We start from the raw sequence: 21,970 nt of genomic DNA on the forward strand, positions 1-21,970 counted from the left end.
CTAGTAAGTTACTTCACGTCACTTCCGGTATTAATAAACGCAGTTACGTTGCCAATGGCAGCGAACGTATCGAAAGAGAAGGTCGGTTTCAAATCATTTCAAGCGCAGTTCATCTTACATCGCTGAGGTAAACTTTAATCTGTTCTTAGAACGATTCTCTCCCCTCCCCCCTTTTTCTCTTCTCTTAAATAGTCGTTTGGATTGCAGTAAAACTAAACATGAAAATTTTTAAATCTTCACGATTCATTAACGGGTTTTGTAAAATATTTGCCTCGCTTTTATTTTTCAACCAACTATACACATATTTCAAAAAGTTGGGAAAAGCCCCTCAGGGTAAATATTAAAAAGCAAAGACTTTTCAATCATTTTCTGTCCAAGGATGTGGAACACAGCCAACGCACTTCATCCTGACGTTTCAAGGAAGCATCGTGCTGATTGGTTGTTCAATCATGACGTCATACTTGTCTGACTGTTAAAGACGTTGATTATCCTTGAAGCAGTTTAGTTGAGAGGAATGCACAATCAGTGATAAGATTCACAATCGCAAGAGGGATTTTTTTCTTTCAGATAAAAGAGCAAAAGTTGCGGTAACAAGTTTCGTTCTTATCAGGAGTAACCCGCGGCCGAAAACAAATCGTATCCAAAAAATATCAGGAGGAAAGAAACGAGAAAATATCGACAAGTAACACGCAAAGAAAAAAGGCCGAAAGTAAAGGGGAGGGGAGACAACGGATATACTGGTGAAGAAAGGATAAGATATCGGGAGCGTGCAAGCCAGCATATATAGCTAATTCTCTCTCTATATATTTATATGTATAGATATTGATATATATATCCAAATTATCTATCAACGTATACTTTGCAAAGAGGAGACTTTATTCTCATAATTCATACAAAAATGAAGGCTTACCAGATCATAGTTCCAGCAGTTATGTGTGTTTTAGCTGCAATATTAGCTAGAACCGAAGCTGACGGTGAGCTAAGACTTTTGAACAATAGGCTGTTTGAACTAACCAAAGAATTGGAAGAAAGATTGAGGGAACAACAACTAGAAGATGCAGATTTGATACTCACAGAGGATGGAGATCAGGGAATCGGTATGAAGGTAAGATCTCAATAAAGTTATTATTTTTTAACATATATTTTGTGGAGTAACTTCTTAACACTCATATTCGTTCACATATCTTAGAGTAAATAGTTTACTCTTTGTTTTTAATGTTTGTCCTGTATGGTGGAAGAAACTCCTCAAAAAAACAGACAAACGAAGATGTGCGGAAATGTACTGACGTATAAGTTAACCTCTTGCATAGACTCTTATATTTAGAAAAATTGCAATATATACGTCGTTGATCAGTTAAAACGAAGCAATCTTTCTACATAATATTGCTGTCAAATAATATAAACTATAAATTTCCTACCAAGTTTGATTCTGCAAAATATAAAACATATTTGGCTTCCTTCTTTTCCTTTATAGTTCTTCCTTTCTGTTTTATTGATTCTAATCTGTACTGTATAATTTCAAATAATATTCCCCTGTCATATGAAAATGACAGTTTTTGATTGGTGGTATTTCAATTTTCAAACTGTTGTTTTATTTTGAACATCGGCTAAAGAGACACGCCAGACGTATTAAATTTAATATTTGCAGTAAAACATATAACTTGACAAATGATGGTACTTGCGGAACTTGTAAAAACGAAATATCAGAAATTGTGTTTACAAAGTAGACAGGCAGTTTTTATCGTATAACGTATAGCATCTGATATGCAGCACGTGGTCAATAATTGGTATTAACATGATGGATCTTATCAAATATATTCAGTTACGAGTATCAAACATTATATCAAGTAAAATATGAAGTATATCGATTGATATGTTAATGACAGTGAGACGTTGATGGTAAGATTGAAAAAAAAAGTTAAAAACGTAATATTTTGTCAGCTGTTCCATACGTTCGTTACTTGATGGACGATCTAATGAATTAGCCAGGAAATGTACTCTTCAAGAGGAAGTTTTGTTTTTGCAGGAAAGAAATTGAATGGAGAAGAAAAAAGTTTCGGACTTACAGAAATAATTAATGAGCATTCTTATAAATTAAGCGTAATCACTGAAATCATAATATTAAAGGATAAAGTAGATTCCTATGCAAAAGAGATGTTCGGTAATTTCTATCAAACATAAAAAAAAAAAAAATACGAACATCGATCGATATGAAAATGATGGGAAAGGCTTATTTGGTAAGATTGGAAAAGTTCAGTATCGGACACATAAAACTTGTCAGCTATCCACAGTAGATGAATCAATCAATTATAAGGAAATTTTGTATTGTTCTCTGGATTTGGGCTGAACGATGCGTCTTTTGACGTGTTAACTTCACATTCATTACAGAGTGACTTCATTTGTACTAATAGGGGGGGGGGGGGGCTTGGCAAAGGGTTTTTGACCGAAATATGAGTGGTAAGACTGGTCTTGACAGTCACAAATCAGTAGGTCCAGCATACTCCTATGTGGACATATTCACCCGAAAGTAAGACTCGAACGGACACACGGTAGGAGAAGCAGAGGGAGAGTGGGGGGGGGGGGTAGGTGGGGGCTGATTTTCACAATTATACATCTCGTACGCGCGTTACTTTGCGCACGATTTAACGGTTATTTACTCTACAAGGAAGGGAGTTTGAGCAAATAGAATGGAAAAGTTTTTGACTCACTGGAATAGTTGATGAGCCTTGTTATAAATTTAAGTTTAATTACACTGTCATAACGTTTAAGAAACAGTAGCCTTATCAACAGAACTAATAATTAATAGTTAAGAAGTTGCTCAAATCGGAGGTCGGTGGGTGACATTTTCAGGTAGGTATCGGAAACTGTGTACGCTTTGTCCATTTAAAGTTATTTTATCTGCTCTTCATAGCATTTAAAGTGATTTTTAAAGTTAATTAACTTCATGATTACTTAAGGACAGGCATCCCGGATCAATAAAACGTATTTATATTTAATAGAATAAGCAAATAATTTACACATGAACAAAAAAAAATAAATAAGTCAGTTTCCGCAAACTCCTTTTCTTCTGAGAAATTCAGCAATGAACAGGAACATAGCTGATAAGGATTTCATTGATACAATTAATAATTAATTAGTAAGTGATAATTGTGATATCCAGGAAATATAAATCTTACACCATGTCTTCCCATTCGATAATTAATTAATGCATAAAGTTAATTAACTTCATGACTACCTAAGGACAGGCATCCCGAATCAATAAAACGTATTTATATTTAATAGAATAAGCAAATAATTCACACATGCATAAAAAACAATAAATAAGTCAGTTTCCGCACACTACTTTTCTTCTGAGAAATTCAGCAATGAACAGGAACATAGCTGATAAGATTTCATTGATACAATTAATAATTAATTAGTAAGTGATAATTGTGATATCCAGGAGATATAAATCTTACACCATGTCTTCCCATTCGATAATTAATTAATGCAGGAAAGAGACTTGACACAGTTATATCTGTGGACTTGCTCCATAACCAATATACTAGAAACCTCTTCAGAAACAAGGATATCCTATGCTAAGAAAACACCAAAAACCACAGAGCCATAGCTTATAGTTTGAAGGAATATTAACAAGAATTTTCAATTACTTTTGATAGAACGTTAACATAAAAATCTAACATTTTTCGGGCGAAAATGTTTTCGTGACTAATAGTCACAGGAAAAACTAGACTACGATCTTCACTTTGTCGATGCAATCTTTATAGATTTATAGCAGTCATTTCAACCGATTAGAATGAATGATATAAGCTTTAAAACATTGAACTTTTAGTCTATTTAAAGTTTAACAGCCTATTGTCTTTCGCTACTATACTTACTGTATTTGATTAGATTTCTTGGAAGTAGACGCAGTTATGCGCGATGACTTTGTGATATTTTGGCGGAATGTAATTTGATTAACTTGCTAAAATCTAGTTATGGAAGGCTTCAACATCCGACGAAAGTCAGAAAAAACCTCTAATGGTTCTATATTATTAAATAATACTGCACTTTAATGATTATCTTTTAAGGAGACAAATAGGCACAAACGGTATCATTTCGGAACTACTATAAATTGCTTTCATTTAGTAATATTGCTTGGGAGAATTTTTGATAAGTAGGAATTTTAAATTCTTTGGTACATTTATTTCTTACCAGAGTAAGCTTTTCATTCCAGTAAGGAAGATTTCACTTTCTAAAAAAGTGTACAATGACGTTTTTTATACAATGTTCATCTCTGAGTGGTTAAAGGCTATAATAATTTTCCTCTTATTAACTCCTCCCCTAATTTAAAATCCACAGAAGTAACTCTTTGAGATTGTCATCGATTTATAACTATTTCGAATTGAGTAGTTTCAATCTTGTCTCTGCAGATTGAATTCTTGCCAAACTTTGCTCGAAATAATAGAGTGAAAAATAAGCACCAGATTGAAAACGAAATAATACCTTATAGGTTTCTCCTTGTATACAGTGAATTACACTCTTCAAAACTGTCATTTGCTTTCACACTTTCAAAGAAATATTGATAAAGTCTTTGGTATTTTTAGAGATTGATATTTCATTTCTTGAAATGAGAGGGAAAGTATTGAATGATGTTCAGGTAGAATATTTATTTCCAAAAGTTCAGGATTTGACAAATAAACGTCATCTGCCAAAATGTTCCCAGTTTTTTTTTCAAATCATATAACTTGCTGTACAAATTCATTCACTTAAGTATAAAGGAAAATGATTGAAAATTCCTATCTTGCTTTCAATTTTCGATCTAAATGTTACGTTTCGATTACTATGACATAGCCTACTACCAACTAATTACATTATAACACATTTCGAAAGAACCAGTTCCAACCCAATGCTGTCGTTTTCTTTCATCGTAACTTAAATTAGAAAAACCACAATTTCAAACCGATCGGAATGGGGAAAAAGGGTATATAGATTAAAAGTGTTCAATCTATCATATGATAAAGTAACGTTACTTCTTAGTGACATTTTTTACCACTTTTTTTCACGTACTAGAAGCTGAGTAATATTTTTCTTCACTTTTGCAGACTGATATAATATCAAAACTATATTTATTGACACAACTATAATAGAATCACATGTGAAGAACTAACTTGCCAACTTTCTTTTTTCGTAATCAAAATGTTTGACATTTTATCTGACACAAATCAGGTTCTGACTTTGAAGCTATTTTTGGACTCCTGTTTTGTCCTATTTGGTTTGTTTTGGTTTTCTGGAAACATATCATAAGTCTACCGTAAAATTAATTGATAATAAAGTCTCTCATGCAGTTTGTTTGTAGACTAATAGAGTATGCTGATACATCTACCGAAGATAAAAATCAAAACGCAAACCACAGACAGGTGCCTATGCTTCCTGTGATAATCAAATCTGTACTTTTTGAAGGCGGTGTTTTCTTTCAAATATATGGTCAATGTAACGTGTTTTTTTTTTATATAGTAGTCTGTAAACCAGTATGCATAATTATACTCTTTCGTCTGAAAGCAGTTTTTATGTTCATTTTGATAGTTTTTTTTTTATTATCTGATTAACCCTTGCTGTGGCCGAATGGATAAGGGCGGTGGCATTTGAGGCAATGAGGCTTAGCAATCGGGAGGTTCCGGGTTCGATACCCGGCCGGGTCATATAGTAAGATGGGTTTTTTTATTTTTTATCCAAGAGCAATCTACGATTTTCCCATCTGAAATGACTTTCTAAATTGAAAAGATTCCAAATTTGAGTTCAAGTGTTGAATTGGAAGCCACCCAGACTGTAAGTTGTAATCCATAAGCCATTGCGGGTTTCTCCCACATTTGTGGTCGCTTAAGCGTCGTACAAGTAATTGCTGATTATTATTATCATTATTATTATTAATGTTATTCAGTATTAATCACCTTACGATGTAGTTCAATAGCTTCGATGGTCGACATTAATCTTAAATTACAATTTTGTCCGTTGTTACTTTGCTGAAGTGTCTGGGCGGCGAAATCCAATTCAATAATAACTGCCTCGTTAACCTTCACTCAGAGAAAAGTTATGGAGAGTGTGTTAGTCTCGTGAATTTACAGTCACATTTGGAGCAACATTTCGTGTTTGCGTTTGACAAACTTCTTAAGCGAATGCAAGAAAGGTTTTTTAACCCTCACGATGCATCGTGTGTGATGTTGTTACTGGAGAAATAGGACAACTGCCCACCATTTTGGTCTGACCAAGCTTCTTTTTTTTTTTTTTGGCACGTTTGATGCAATCTGTGGTATAATATATCAAGTGATTTACTGTAGACGTGAAGGAAACTGTTTCAAGTATGGTTAAGATATCCAAACATCTTGAAAAAGTACTTAAATCACGAGCGAAATATTCTTTTAGGGTATCTTTATGGTAATATTGATAGTTATGAGTACGTAGAATTATGTAAATTTTTAAATAAATACTGTATAAAGTATAGTCATGTATTTTAAGTGTAAGAATTTATGTTTGCCCTAACAACAACGTAGATATGTTTGTTAGTAAAATCACAAAGAAAAACAATAAAGAGTCGATTGTCCACACTTTAGATGAAATTACAATCAAAAATCGTTTGAAAGTTGTTTGGAACTTACAAATCTGAAACAAGATTTCCAGTTAAGAGGGATTCATACAATGGATTTAATCGGATCACAAACCATATTAGAAATAAAACAAGCTATTGTGTTGATATAAATATTAAACGGCATTATTATAAGTTCATTTTAATAATTAGGGTTTCCTATTCAAAAGATCCTTGACATCATTATCGTTCAACATTGTAAATTATGCAGGAAAAATGACGGAAATCGAATTCTAAAGTACTTGGTCAAATTCTAAAGTACTTGGTCAAATTCTAAAGTACTTGGTGCGGTGATCCATTCGTAGATATGATTAATAACAACTTTGGTCAAAGGAAAACCAAACCAAAAAAGAAGAAGAAGAAGAAAGCCCCAAAGTAATTGCATTTAGTTAAATAACTTTGACATTCAATTTGAAATTAAATCAGAGGACCGCAGAATGATATCAACAGCAATCATGTTGATGGATATTTTATCACCAGACCAGATTTTCGATCAAGAATCCAAATTGAAATGAAAAAAAGTACACCTGTTGTAGTTGACTGGTTCAGTCTGTTGTTTCTGATTGGATAATTGGAAATTAGAGTCGTTCAAAGACTTATGAAGGAATAACTATATATACTCTTTGAAAACATGACTCGTCCCAGGCTACATCTGGAATTCAAATATTCTTCATTAATTTCAATATTTGATGAAACTTGATACCGACAGGGACTACCAAGAGGGATATGCAGACCTAATTACTTTGTTTATGTACGTGCACATTGAACATTAAACTTAATTAAACGTGGATAATATAAGTTGAATATTTGACTTTAAATAATAAATAAGGAATAGGAATAGTGAATAATATGATTGTTCAAGTTTATAGACGCATTATTTAAAACCACCTAACCTGGCATCTTCGTTATAAAGCAGGCATTCATAATTTTATTTAGCAATTTTCGATGACGTAAAGTCGTGTAATTAATATAATTATCACGAAAAGTACACAAACACCAGACTAATGAATATGCAGTACTACAAGTAACGTGACTTGGTATATAAAGCAGTCAGGGATCTGGTGAGCGATTTACAATGACTTAAGTCATTTAAAATCATTATCAAAGAGTAAACCAGAATAAAATAATGAATATTCATTAAGTAGCATTATATAGACCCATGTGACCTGTTATACCTTCATTAAAGCAGCTTCAAACATAAGATTGAATGCCAAATGTTTAGCCAAATTTAAGTAATATAAAATAAATAACATCTTATAATATCTAAACTGCAGTTTTCATAAATGTTCAACATTTACATCAAATAAAGGTAGCAGGAAGAATTTATAGCGTTCAAAGACTACTTACAATATAATTCTTTATACCAAACGTCTGCAGTCGTTTATGTAATGACTTCCCTTGACAGGTCACAACGTTGCAGTCGAAAACTTTAAATACACTAGACAAAGAATTTTCAAAAGGGCAAAAAGAAATAAATATAAATAATTGCTGTCTTTATCTGAAACCATAGATACAAAATAAAATAAACTGACCGCTACTTTCAGATATGCATCCCGTAAAAGCTTATTGGTTTTCCATTTAATTCTTTTTCTTCTTTTTTCCATATTTTTGATTTATTTAAAAGCATTCTTTACTGTAAGATTAGCACCTGTTTTCTGAACATTCGGTTTTAAATGTTAACCAAATGTTAACTTGCAAGTCAGAATTCACAAATTTTGTCACACAAGTATATGAATGGTACTAAACAAAATAACAACAAAACCTTCCTCCAAACCTGCTCTCAATTTTGGTTAATAAAATTTCCTTTCTCACGACTGACTTTATTCCAATACAGAACGTTACGTCTAGCTTCTTTTTTTTTAATTTCGCTCAACGTTGTTTAACCAACATAGCCATGTGTTTCAGTACTATAATTAAAGCCCAACGTAGGCGATTTGGCACCGTGGATTTAAAATAATTACGGTTAAAGCTTGGAGAGTGTCTATGCTGAAGTATAGCAAGAGGTCAAGGCCTCTAATGTCCTGATGTTATAGATCTTCTTTAGACCAAATCAAATGTAAATGTGAAATTTAACCCCTCGACAGTCAACTAAGGATGAATATTAATAAGTTGGTGGTATTAGGGAACACTGTACTGTTTAAGGAAACTTAAATGTCATCGAAAGCTGAAAGAAATAAAAAAACTGCCGAAGAGAGAGAAAGAGAAATCGAATTTTTGTGTCGGAGACGGTAAGCGTTCTCGGTCAAGGATTTTATCTTTCGTAAGGTCAGAAGGGGGGAGAGAAATGTCACATTTTTTGTTGTTGTCTTTTATCAACGCGTGAAGATGAAGAGGAAGAGGAGAGAAATAGAGATGGATAGAAAAGAGAGAGGTGGAGAGAGAAGCAGAAATAGAAACAGGGAGAGTGAAAGGAAATGTGATTATCCGTATTTTCAATTTCATTTCGTCGTATCGACGAAGAAGGTTCGTGGAAGTTTGATTTAACAAATGGATTGAGAGTTATCTCTCTTTCGCTCATTCACTTAAAGATTTGATTTTACGACGAAAACAACAACACGCAAGAACAAGGCAATGTTATCATTGTTTTAAAGCGACTCATTCAGTTGACCTGTTTGAATTTAATTGTAGGCTTTTGTTTCTTGCCTTTAATTAGAAAAATTATTGGAATACATTTAACTCAGACGTCCCAATCTTTGTCACATTTCAAATATTTATTGTCCATCTCAGTCACTTATTAATAAGGGGTTAATCAACGGTCTAGCGGTTAACCCCGTTCATTCATACACTACCATTTGTGTGGGGGAAAATCATAGAACAAAACATTTTTGGTTACATATAACCAAAGATTTATTAAAGTGATGCCCCCTAATTTTACCGTGCGTTACTCACAGGATTAACCACGGTCAGCTGACCTGAATGGACCAATAGGATTTAGGAATCTTTACTAAGTATGAATGAACGAAGTATAATTACATGTGTCATCCCACATTACGGGGAAAGTGGAGGAAGAGTTATTTTACAAAAATGTGAGCAATTATACACATTTTTCGAAGATTATAATCATTGAACGTATGCCAAGAACTGTAAGAAGTTTAACTCCTTATGTATACTATAGCATTAACGTATTAATTAAAATTGTCTACATGAGTGGTTATGAAGAAGAATTAATCATGTCGACGGGTTAAGAGATTCTACGAATGATAGGGATAACTCGAGGAGGATCCCGAGGCATTCCAAAGAAAACCGATAAATTGCGCGAGAAGCGCTTTGCAGGTTCTTTGTGGAACATGTAGTCGATAGAGAAAGAGTTACTATAAAAGGAGGCAGATAAATGATGTTATTTTCTTCAAATATAAATGAAGTTGCGAAGCAGTTATCTTCATGAAGTGGATGGGATTAGATGGGAGTGCGTGGTAGTGGGCCAAGGGTGGAACTTTTTTTAGGAAATAATATTTAAGGTTGAAAATGGTTTTATCTTTAGAAAACTTTACGCAAGCCTCTCCCCCCCCCCCCCTCCCCTACTCCCCTTGGTGAAATAAGATCAACAGCTTAACAGATTAAACCCTGTTACATCTTTGTATTTAGGTGAACTACTCTTTTAGATTGTAATTAACTACTGTTTTATGACGTCATGAGAACTGAATGTTGAGTCCAGGTCGGAATGTAAATATCCAAAACTAAATGACCCACTTCATAGTATGACCTTCTTTTATCAATTATTCACTTAAAACAAGCCCCGACTGAGAATAAATAAAATATACTTTACCCATTTCTGCCCATCTGGTCAGATTAGTTATAGATTCAGACGTTAATATCACTTAATCTGAAATCTACTCATGCATGTACTAAATTAAGAGATTTGGAATACATTAATATATGATTTCCCGATTTAATCTTAATTTCCATAAATTTTCTACTTCAAATAATCTAATTAAATCTAGATATCGGGCCTAACCGTTGAGAATTTGTCTTATTAACATCTACAGGGATTTCTTGTTTTACATAGTTATACATTCGAGAATATCATTGCAACGTAACTCCATTGGGGAAAACCCGGTAATTCACGAGAAAATAGTTTTTGATGACTATATGAATTATTGCTAATTAATGAATAAGTTTTATGTCTTGTCTTTAAGAAGAATTTCATAAAAATATAGAAAATTGTTTTCGATGACTTAATGAATTATTACTGACTTATGAATAACATATTTTGTTCGTTTTTGTTTGTCTTTTAGAATAATTTATCAAGCGGCCTCAATACTTGATTTGGAAGAATTATTTTGCTTGTAGAGGAACATAGATTATTCATAGCTCATGTCGTAACATTTTGTATTCTGGTATTCCGGAAACTTGAGAGAAGAAAAAGCAAGTACTATATTTACATATCTTCAATTTACAGAGCTGATTGTCATTGATCGCCTCCCCCCCCCCCTCCCCTCAAATGATGTATCCTCGGTATAGGCGTATGAATAGTGTAAGGAATGGGTGGGGTAGGGGTGTGTGGATACGTATATGCGGGAGGGAATTGCGTGGAGTGGCACGTTGAAGCGTCCCCATGCACGCGCGTACTCTCTCTCTCTATATATATCTCTCTCTATCTCCGTGTCTTTCATTTTCTCTCTCGGAGAGAGCTAGTCTGTGAACTTTTGACCGTACTCAACAGATGTCAACACAGGGGCAATCCAAATTTATAACTCACTGGTTGATTTTCCTTGTCAGATCTCGTAAGAAATGATGTGACTAGAGATATAAAAACTAAATTTGAAATGAAACTCTCGGGGATAGATTATGTTATGGCCTGGAGTAGGAGTAATTAGATCTACGAACAGAGATTCGAATCTCCAGTGGGACTCGAATGTACGGATGCCCAAACAGATCTTTCACAATGGAAACACATCATAATGTGGGTTCTATAGAGTGTTACTTTGATTTTATCATTTATCTTACAGCTGCGATCCTGCTTTAACATTTTGTCATTGCCAGCGGTCCACGACACCTAGAGAAATTTCAGTAAATCCCCTTCCCTCTCTAAATGTGTGAATTTCTGACTCGTGTATATAGGCTATGGCAATGCAAAATTGTTATTATGCACCTTGGTTTGCAAATAATGTCACTTTAGAAAACGCACAGTGCACTTCGGGGTATTCCGACAGTAACGAAACATAAACAAGACACTCACAAAAAGAGAAAACACAATAATGAAAAAGTGAGATTTATAATAGATCTTTATCAAAGATGAAATGATTAAAACAACAACAACAACAACATGTTTTACCTAAGTGGGATGAGGTCATAACCGGTCATGGCCGTCAAGTCGAATTATTGCTTCAATTCAAGTAGAAAATCGACCTTTCTCGAACATACCTAGTTCTCATATGTTTACTAGATTTTAACGTTCGAACCAGCTCAATGGTAACCAACCACCAGTCACGTGACATGAAGTTGGAAACGTTTTGTTTTTATAACTTATATTATTATTATTAGTATCATTATTATTGCCTAAATCATTTTCTTAGAAATCATTTAAAACTGGAGATGTTTTTTTTTTTTTATATCTATTATGCTCTCGATTGTTTTTTTTTTCGAGCGGCAAAGATGATGTTAGAAAGGAGCAAGGTATAATATTTTAGCTTGAATCGTGAAAAAAAGAAAAAAGATTATGTTAATTATAGAATTGTTCTTTCTCCGTTCGATTGCCAGTGAGTATTATTCAATCGTGCGTTAATAACATTGCGTAATTTTTAGTATAAATTATATGACTGTTAAAAAAGTAAGAATATTATACAAAAACTGGAGTACAAAAATAAATAAACCAGTGACAACAAAGCTATGTTTGTGGAATACATCTAAAGAACTTTTAAATTATTTAAAAAAAAAAAAAAAGAGCAGAAAAGACGTGTTGTACGCGGCTGTATCTAAATACATTGAGATCATAGCAGGTCAGACGAGAAGGCATTCAGGGGGAGGGGGGGGGGAGGGGAGGGGAAAACTGACCAGGGTGAGGGGTCTATTAAAGTTTCGGGAAAATGTTGGAAAGAGAATAATGTATTCGTATGTTCATACTATACCTGTACTAATGAGGATATAAAGATTTCAAGAAGTGGGTCCGACGACATTATTGTCCCCAGGGCTTGAACTGATTCTCGGCGCCACTGCATGGATGGTGATTGTGTGTGAGGTCGAGCTAAAGGACCTGGGTTTTTTATCTTCCAAATATCTAAATCATAACCTTTAAAGTATATCTAAAACCATAGCTTCATATCTTCGAATAATATAAGCGACTCCACGACACGACCCCCCCCCGCCCCCACTCCCAAACCCCTTACCTATCCCATGACGCCTCATCCATCTTAATTAAGTTATCCATCGAGATGACATTAAGTGATTGATTTAGTGTATAAACTAAATCCCAGACAGGGGGTTATTATATCAGGAAAACTTAAATTTACCAAAGGAATTTATATTGTAAGAAGATGGAGCGCTATATACGTCAATTATAGGTATAGAGATAAAAGTTATATAAGTAGGACTGGAGTCATAGAATGGGTCGTGGTTATAAAACCGTCTGTCATTAATAAACATGTATAGAGGGAAAGCTTTCTGTTGACGTAGCTAGATGATAATTTTGATTAAGTCAAGTTAATTCAAAGGGACATTGGAAAAGCGAACACAGGCCTAGATATATACAAATAGGTTGAAATATTGAGAACTAGGTTCAACAGAGAGCTTTAATCTATGCAGGAAAATCAATACCTTATCCTCATTTGATAAAAGTAGTAAATCAAACATGACGATGACAAGTTAAAAGGGTGCTCTGGAGCTGAGTTATGGAAAGGGGGGCCGTAAGGGGTTGTTGCTAACTCGAATAATAACTCCTTAAAAAAATAGGTTATGTTTATACGGAGTCGTATACTATAAGGTTTTTTTTTGGTAGCATGCGGTACATAGTGTAAGCTTATATGTCAGGAGTTGAAAACATTGAACCTTGTGGTATTTAGTATAGTACAAAAGTTCTTTTGTGCTTCGTATAAAGGAAGAGGCTCGTTCGAGAGATTTCAATCTTTTGTTATCAATAATCCTTCCGTAAGTTGCCATTTCGTAATTCTTCTTTGCAGGGGAAAAGTTATAAACCATATTGACGAGACCATATAACAAAATTTCTGAATTTCCGTCACCCTATTGGTTTGGGAAAATAAGTTGGTTGAGAAGAAAACGGAACTGTTATAAATTTGACAATTAAAAGAAATGTGGATGATTATATTTCCAGTTTTGATCCATGTTAAAATTTTCAAGGAAAATGCAATGTTATTTTCGTGAATGGGGTAACAAAAAGTAGGTCTAATTCAGATCACGGTGTCAACATATGCACTATTGTGTTAGGACTCAGATCAGTGACTACAGTTCTCTAAATTTATGATGAGGTGATTTCGAGTTAATAATTAAACTTTACACCCGATGCATAAAAAAACTGGTCCACATTCATCTATATATTTCGGGATAAAAAACTTAACAAAACAACTTACGAAAAGCAATCATAAAACAGTGTTTTACACACGATAGGCTAAATAGCCTACACGTCATCGTCTGGTCTTAAAGCGTATTGCTAAGCAACCGTATACAGAATGGCTTATACGGTTGTCTGAACGATCATGAAAGATAGTGTTCGTCAAGGTTATGCTTAATTGCATTGATGCCTTCGCGATGTTATTTCAATTGCTTAACCTATCAAGAAAAAAGAATAACAACAAGAAGAAGATAACTTAGGGGGGGGGGGGCAAGGCGGTGCTTCTAATTCATCAAACTATAAAAAAAAATTGATAGATGACTGTATCGTGTAGTCTTGACTTTCCCGCCTATACACTTTGTTGACCTCCCTTGGTGTATTAGGGTGACATTAGGGTGACAACTTTGTGTGAAGGGGAGTCTCAGAATAATTTGAACACGTTTCTTTGTTCTGATCTATGTCAAGATTAACATGTCGTGTGAGGACTATGTCATTATCTGACAGAATCGTCTTCACCTGTCACTTATCAATGTCAAAAGAAAACACACAAAACAAACAACCAACATACCTTTTTGTTGCTTTGTTTCTCGTACCGTTTGCTATGAAGAAATATGAGAAGTCTCAGACTATAAAAATGTGACTAATTGTGACTGATTAATGTATGTATGTATATATATATATATATATATATATAGTATTGGTCGTAGACAATCCTATGTGCGATTTCCTTCCCTCTTGTATGTTACATTAATGACAAAACTGTCAGATAAAATGTAAAGTATAGTTCTCAATGCACTTTCAAAAGCATTTTGGCCATGAGTTATCCTTCAATTCAAGTGTTTTAGTACTCCTTGTTGGAATACAGTGATTCATTCAGCTGTTTGTATCGAGATTTTAACTTTAGGAAATATATATACACCGTCGTCTGCTTAGGACTACACAAGGGACTGTTCGTCTTGCCAAACGGGCTTCCATTATATATTATATAAAAGATTAATACTTTAGAATATGCAGGAGCATAAGCTCTCTGTTTTTCATATACCGTACTGCCGGGGGTTTTATATTTCCCAACATTTTTTTTCGTGTTTGAAAGATTGTATTTTGACATGTGTTCAATCGTATATGCTTTGTATATATACTTCTGACATAATAGTTTTAGAAAACCCATAGTGATATACATATATACCTGGGCGGGCGGGGTCGTGGTTGGGGGGGGGGGGAGAGTTACACGGACAAGAGCCCACCTTGTTATGTGAACATTCTCCAAATCGTCCATTTAAAAAAAAAATTGACTTTTGATAAAGAAATTCGTTCCATTTTGTAATGAAAAAGTTTTAATTTTTTTTAAAAAAGGGTCATGTTGTTGAAACAATTACGAAAGAACAGAACATTCCTTAAACTTTGCCCTTCTTCTTTTCTTTCTCCTCTTGAATACCTGCAACGTTTATTGATTCTGAAATCTTTTTGATTTTTTTAATGTAAAATTGATCCATCATCGTGGTTTTACTTCTACTGAACTCCATTTTATTATTATTATTTGAATACTTCCTTTCCCTGTTTTGGTTTCGTTATTTCACCCTCCCTTCTTCTTGTTCGCTATACTTTAGTTTCGTCTTAGAGGAATCCCATCACCTTCTGACGAGTTCCTGAAGTGACAGTAATGTTACCCTATATCTGATATACGATATTCTGTAAATATATGAACTTGTCAGAATAACATGAATATTCATATCTCAAAGCAAAGATTCCCTTTCATTTTCTTGACACTTCTTTTCCGAAAATTCAGTTTTTCTTTTTTTTTTCCGCTCACAAATTTAACTCCCACCTGACTGCAACATTCAGTTCTTCATTTAGTCGAAAGCTTCATCCGTCCATCAAAATCTTTTGCTTTCTTCAAAAACGCAAATTAAACAAACCTTAATGTAAGTTTTACATGACCGAAGGAATTTATCTTACGTATACTTATGGTCAGGTTGGACAACTCCGCGGATTGCGGAAGGAGGGGTGATTATATAGCAGGTGTGGGTGTGGGGTGGGGGGGGGGGGTGGTTGGTTCAATTCCGAAAAATTCTTTCGTCTCATTGAGACCTATACAGTAGGATCTTCAATATCATACCACAATATGTTAAAAGGATGGCTTGAGGCAGTATTTAAGTCTTGATACGTCATACGTCACAGCACAAGACAAATTTCTCTAGCTGTTTTCAAGATACACAACTCGGTGATGACGTCAGCTTAGTGTAATCAGTGCAGGCCATGTTAATGCCCAATGGATTTCATCAATTATATCGTAACTTAACCAAAACCTGTTGTGTTAACTTCATCTACACAACAGAGCGCCCTTGAACCTTGAATCAATCACCATTTGTCCTTTGACAAATTTTTAATGCATAATAAACAATTTATGGGAAACCATGATAATCATGTTTCCAGTTTCCTCACCCCCCCCCCCCCTCTCTCCAAACAGAACCCGCTGCTACCCAATACCGCTCAGCTTGACAAACACACAGTAGTTAAAACACTTCGACCGATTGAATCAATATTCGTTACACGCTCTTCTGTAAACGGCGCGTGCTAAAATACTCATTCTATTCGGATGCATTTGACTAATTCTAGCAAATTAATTGTAAGTATTTTGGCACATTATAAAAAAATCTTCTCTCCGGTAGAGAATTCCAATTAAGGCTTAACTCTTCTCTGTGTTTAAAATAAAATGAGAAAGAGAGAGAGAATGAGAGAGGGAGAAAAATATAGTCGAAGTTTATCAAACATTAAATTTTTAAATCGATTTGCCCTTCAGGGTTATTGAACCTTACCGTATAAACTCTTTCTTTCTCCTGCAGGTTAACATAATTAACGGGGAAGAGATTTCCTTCATATGGTTTATAACTCATAATCACTCGACGGGCGAAAGTGAAAGAGAGTCATTTAAGCAGAGTAATCAGTAATATAGCGAAAGAAAGCCAAAACCCCAAAAAACTTCTAAAATCTTGTTTAAAATCTCGTAGAAAGATCTGAACCGTAAAGTAAATTAATGATGACTGCTTTTCTCACTTCTTTCTCATTAAGACTAATCCGCGTAAGACATGACTAGTCACGTTACCACACCAAGATGTCATGTGACTTGATTCTTTATGAGAGCTGTTGGCGATGATATTCAACAGTTCCCTAGTCTTCTTCTTCTTCTCCTTCTTTTCTCTCTAATAGACTTAGAAATGAAGCTGTGTTTTTCTTGTATTTCTTCTTAGTTTTTCTTTTCTTGGAGTGCCCAAGTTAATATGATTGATATCTGAGGAGCCGTGGGGATAGAAAACCTGTAAAGAAAAAACGAAAGCAAACTCTTCGTTTTTTTATTCAGTGGTAATACTCTACGGATATTTTTCCGTATACATTAACTGTATATATTTCATGCTACATGCCGAGAAACCTTGGGTTTAGTGTGTATCTGGTTGCAAGTGAAACTTTTAACATACTCTCTGAAGAAATACATACTTTAATGGGCTATATTATATTCGTTAATGCTATGGATTACATTTTCGAGCAATTGATAAGTATATTGAAATATATATGTACGCCTCTGGAATGTGATGTAGCTGCTACGTGACACATTTTATGAACAAACTTCTTTAAAAAAAAAAGTTGGGGGTTAATAAATTATTCTTTCCTGCTACGAAGGATTACATTTTTAGCAAATAATGTTATAATGAAGATATATCACGTGCGATGTTACCTTGTACAATTCCTTGCAAGGGCCCAACCACGTAGCCCACCTCAACCCCTCCCGGAGTCAAATCAACCGGGCTCACCTTCCGCCCATCCCCCCCCCCCCCCGCAAACAGAATGTCATACGAAAACCCAGTGTATATTGCATAAATACATGAATTGCATGTGCGGTGTAATCTAAACAAAGAAATAACAAGTGCAGTAATTCTAAATTACGTAGTATGTAGGCCTATGTGAATTAAGGAAAGTGTTGCAAGTTTGCTAACCAACGTTTCTCGAATTCAGCCAAATGAATTACTTGACGGTATATATCGTCACAAATGTTACTTGCTATCCGTGAGAAGTCATTCATTTTCCTTCGTCCATGGAATTTAGTCAACATCGTGAAACTTGTAGTAAGGAATTAAGTCAATTTTCTTGCACGTTGAGCCAAGAAATCTCACCCCAAATGACAAGTCACTTGTGTTTATAAATGTATGTATGTAAGTATAATTACTTCAGCAATTTTTTTAATCGGGTGGCAAATGCGGTAATGATGTGCAATTGGGGTGAATACAGCATAGCATTAAATTATTCATTGGTGGCAGTGTAGATCAAAATATCAGGAACAAAATCTTCATAGACCCGTTCGTCTCTATTGATGTCGTGACATTTGGTAAAAGGTTAAAATATGTAACTAGAGATGGAAAGAAAACACAATAAATCAGTTAATCATTGATTAAATTTGCTTGAAAGATTTGAATAAAGATGAGGAATGTAATGGTGGAAATATCCTATTTGGAGAAGAAAAAAGAGGAAAACAATGACCTTTTTGGTATATATAGTTCATAGTTTTCGAAATTGTAATGTTTTGCCTTAGAATGGTGAAGAATAAAATCAACAATAACAAATTACTACACTGAAGAAATTCCTGTTTTTTTTTCTCTTTTTTTTTTTGGGGGGGGGGGGTAGGTTTTTTTCTTGCTAATCTAGTAATCTAACCTAGTGTACTTGTTTATCTTTCATTTCCGTCTGAAGTATTTCTTGGTATTTAACAATAGATGACGTTTGTGTTGAAGAAGTTTAATTTGATTATGACCGAGAAGTCCTGACTACGTGTCAGGTAGCTTCATCTTCTCCAGATTTTAATGATTTCATAATGTATACTGTTCCAGTTCCCTGACTTTTAAGGGTTCAATCCGGAATGTTACGTGTACTTTTAGCGAGACTTTGCATCATTAATTTCACAGATGAGGGACGTTTCAGGGATTTGAACTGCGGTTTAAGAGAAAAAGAAGGGAACTCCTCCCCCCCCCCCCAAAAAAAAAATCTGCAAAGTAATGAGGAAAGAAAACCCTCTTCCCAACCCCCACACACCCCACCCCCGCCCCTAGGAAAAAACGGAAACCCACACAAAGAAACACCATGGAACATGAACATTATTTTAGATGGTTGTGGAAATTAAAGAAAACAAACAACCAGAGAAAACAACAAGAGATTCACCTGTCCTGTCTTTGCCTGCAGTCAGCATTTTAGGCAGCGCAAAAAGTGCATCTTGTGGTTGCTTCAAACCAAACAACAGTGTTTCTGATGTGTGCGACGAGTTTGTAAAGTTATTATATTAAATTGTAGATCGTACAAGTTTAGCCGGAAGAGCGAAGGTTCCTCTGTTTTAAGAAGTACAACAATAATGGGGTCTCTCTTTTACCTATTTTGCTGTTTAACTTACAACCCTTGCAGTATTGTGTGGTATTACGTGCAAGTTGCTTTTCATATTGAATATAGTTTTGAAAAGTTAACAAAGTGCGGAAGTCAACAACTCAGTGGATTCGAGTCCCTCCTACCCCCCCCCCCTCACCCCCACCCTCTGCCTTCACTACACAGCCATCAATGCATGTCCAAACGACATGCGGAATTGTATTTTCCTCTACGAATTACTTATTTGATATTAGTATCTTACATCAGTGGGAAAAGAGAACTGGGGTTAAGAGGGTATTTACTACAGCTATAATTAGCAAAGAAATATGACAAAGAAGGCATGTTGTAAAGAATTTTAGATTACACAGATTAGATAGGGGGGGAAAGGATATCATGTGGGGGTGGTGGTGGCTGAGAATTCGGTCAACCACTACAAATTCTTACTTAGAACATGAGCTGGATCAACCCGTCTTTCTTCACCATTTTACCAATGTGACAACGCAGTGGAATATTTGCGTAGGTACGAATAGGGAGGTTGTTCGTTTTGTGTTAAAAGGTTACTCAACACCTCTTAATTATAACTGAGGAAAAGAGAGGAAATGCCATGGTATTTGTTGTTTTTTGTGAAGAGTGCAAGAAGGGGGGCCCAGTGAAAACATTGTCTGAGGGGTCCGATCTGGCTCTGTACAACTATGTATAGTAAACTCACAATAATGTACAATGTATAGCCTACCGTATTATAGTTAGGTATGACGTGAAGATTGAACATTCATTTCTAGAATCTTCATCCTTCATACTACGTCTTTATGCAACGTGTTTTACAAATACTGTATCACAATGACCGGTGCATTATTATAATAATCAGGAAGTTATTTTTACGACGCTTAAGCGACCAAAAATGTAGGAGAAACCCACAAGGGCTTATGGATCGCAACTTACACGTCGGTGGCTTTCCAATTCAACTTTTAACTCAGATTTGGAATCTTTTCAACTTAGAAAGTAATTTCAGATGGGAAAAACCGTAGAATGTTCTTAGAGGAAAAATCCCACCTTACAATATGACCCAGCCGGGTATCGAACCCCGAACCTCACGATTGCTAAGCATCATTGCTTCAAATGCCACTGCCTTTATCCACTCGGCCACAGCACAGGTTATGTGACGTCACACAGAAACTGATTCTAAGGCATATCGTCCCATACGTCATCAAGAAACATGTGCTCTTAATTTTCTACAAATTATAGAGGCGAAGTCTGTCACTTTGAGATCCCCGAATGAATGAGACAGAAAATAGAAAATGACTTAAACAGCCCCTTCCCTTCCCCTACCCCCTTCTGTAACATGATTACTTTATACCAAGGGAGCTGTTGCAGTTTCCTATACAAACAATCTAATTAGTCAGGTTTTGTGACATTCTTGCTAGAACTTCGAAGGTCATGTATTCTGTTGAAGAAACAAACTGAACGAGAGCCCAATGGCGGTCCATATGGACGGTCAAATTTATTGTTGACGTCCTAAAATATGGAGAACAGATTTTTGTACTTAATTCTTCTTCAAGGAAAACAACGCTATTAACTTTGTACAAGACTATATACGATTTACGTTTGTATATCTGTCTTTGTCATCGTACTTAATAGCCAGAAGAATATCTCTCATCTTCCTCGACACTTGGTATGTTGTTTATGGTAATTTTTATCTTAGCGTAAATATCAGTTTGTTAAACCTCCCATGCGACTTACACAAGCTGATGAAGATATGACATTCCCTTCGGCACCAACCAAAGACTATTTCTATGCAATACATAGCGACAGTAACGGATAAAGCTTGCTGGCGGCCATTTTGCTTTTTACCTTGTTTAGGCTGTCGGAAGTGAAATCTGCTGGAACATTTTAACCAAACTACTTTTCCCGCTTAAAAGATCACGACAAGGGATTATTGTCATTTAGTAATGTATATGGATCGCCAAGAGGGACAAAAGATGATGAATTAAGTTACAAGAGATTAGGAGAAAACGCTTAACGGAGAATGGGGCACAGGGTGTCTAAAGAAATTGGCGGGGGAAAAAATTGTTAGCTACGAGTATTTACTCTTTGTAATATAAAGATTTCTGAAGCGAGCATAACTTGTTGCGAGTTGTCTTGATCGCTGTAAAATAACATCGATTTATTTCAAAGAGAAATGTTCATGCATGAAATAATTTGTAAAGAGATTGGTCTTATCAACATTTGTTTGAATGACGAATCTCTGTGAATGAATACTTCAATTCTCGTAAACAAATTATGAATTCCAGGTTTAAATCGTACTCTGTTTAGTTCTGAGAATTCTCGCTGATCACGTGACCACCGATATAAATTCTCTTCAGGTTCATTTTTCCGATTGGGTTAATTTCAGGAATAGGTTAAAAATATAAATCTTATAAGGCTGATGTAGTCGCTAAAGGTGTGTT

The 21,970-nt window shown here is 35.0% G+C and overlaps 1 protein-coding gene across 1 annotated transcript in view; it reads left to right on the top strand.

Annotated features, from left to right (window-relative positions):
- The first annotated feature begins 485 nt into the window (after nucleotides 1–485).
- The window catches only part of LOC139974918 (uncharacterized), a 45,468-nt gene continuing 23,983 nt past the window's right edge, over nucleotides 486–21,970 (top strand). The window contains exon 1 of the mRNA XM_071982470.1: nucleotides 486–1,105. Coding sequence (XP_071838571.1) covers nucleotides 899–1,105 — 207 coding nt within the window. The 5' untranslated portion in view covers nucleotides 486–898. The remainder of the gene's footprint in view (nucleotides 1,106–21,970) is intronic.

The sequence above is a fragment of the Apostichopus japonicus genome, chromosome 10 (genome assembly GCF_037975245.1).
Source record: "Apostichopus japonicus isolate 1M-3 chromosome 10, ASM3797524v1, whole genome shotgun sequence".
NCBI lineage: Eukaryota > Metazoa > Echinodermata > Holothuroidea > Aspidochirotida > Stichopodidae > Apostichopus > Apostichopus japonicus.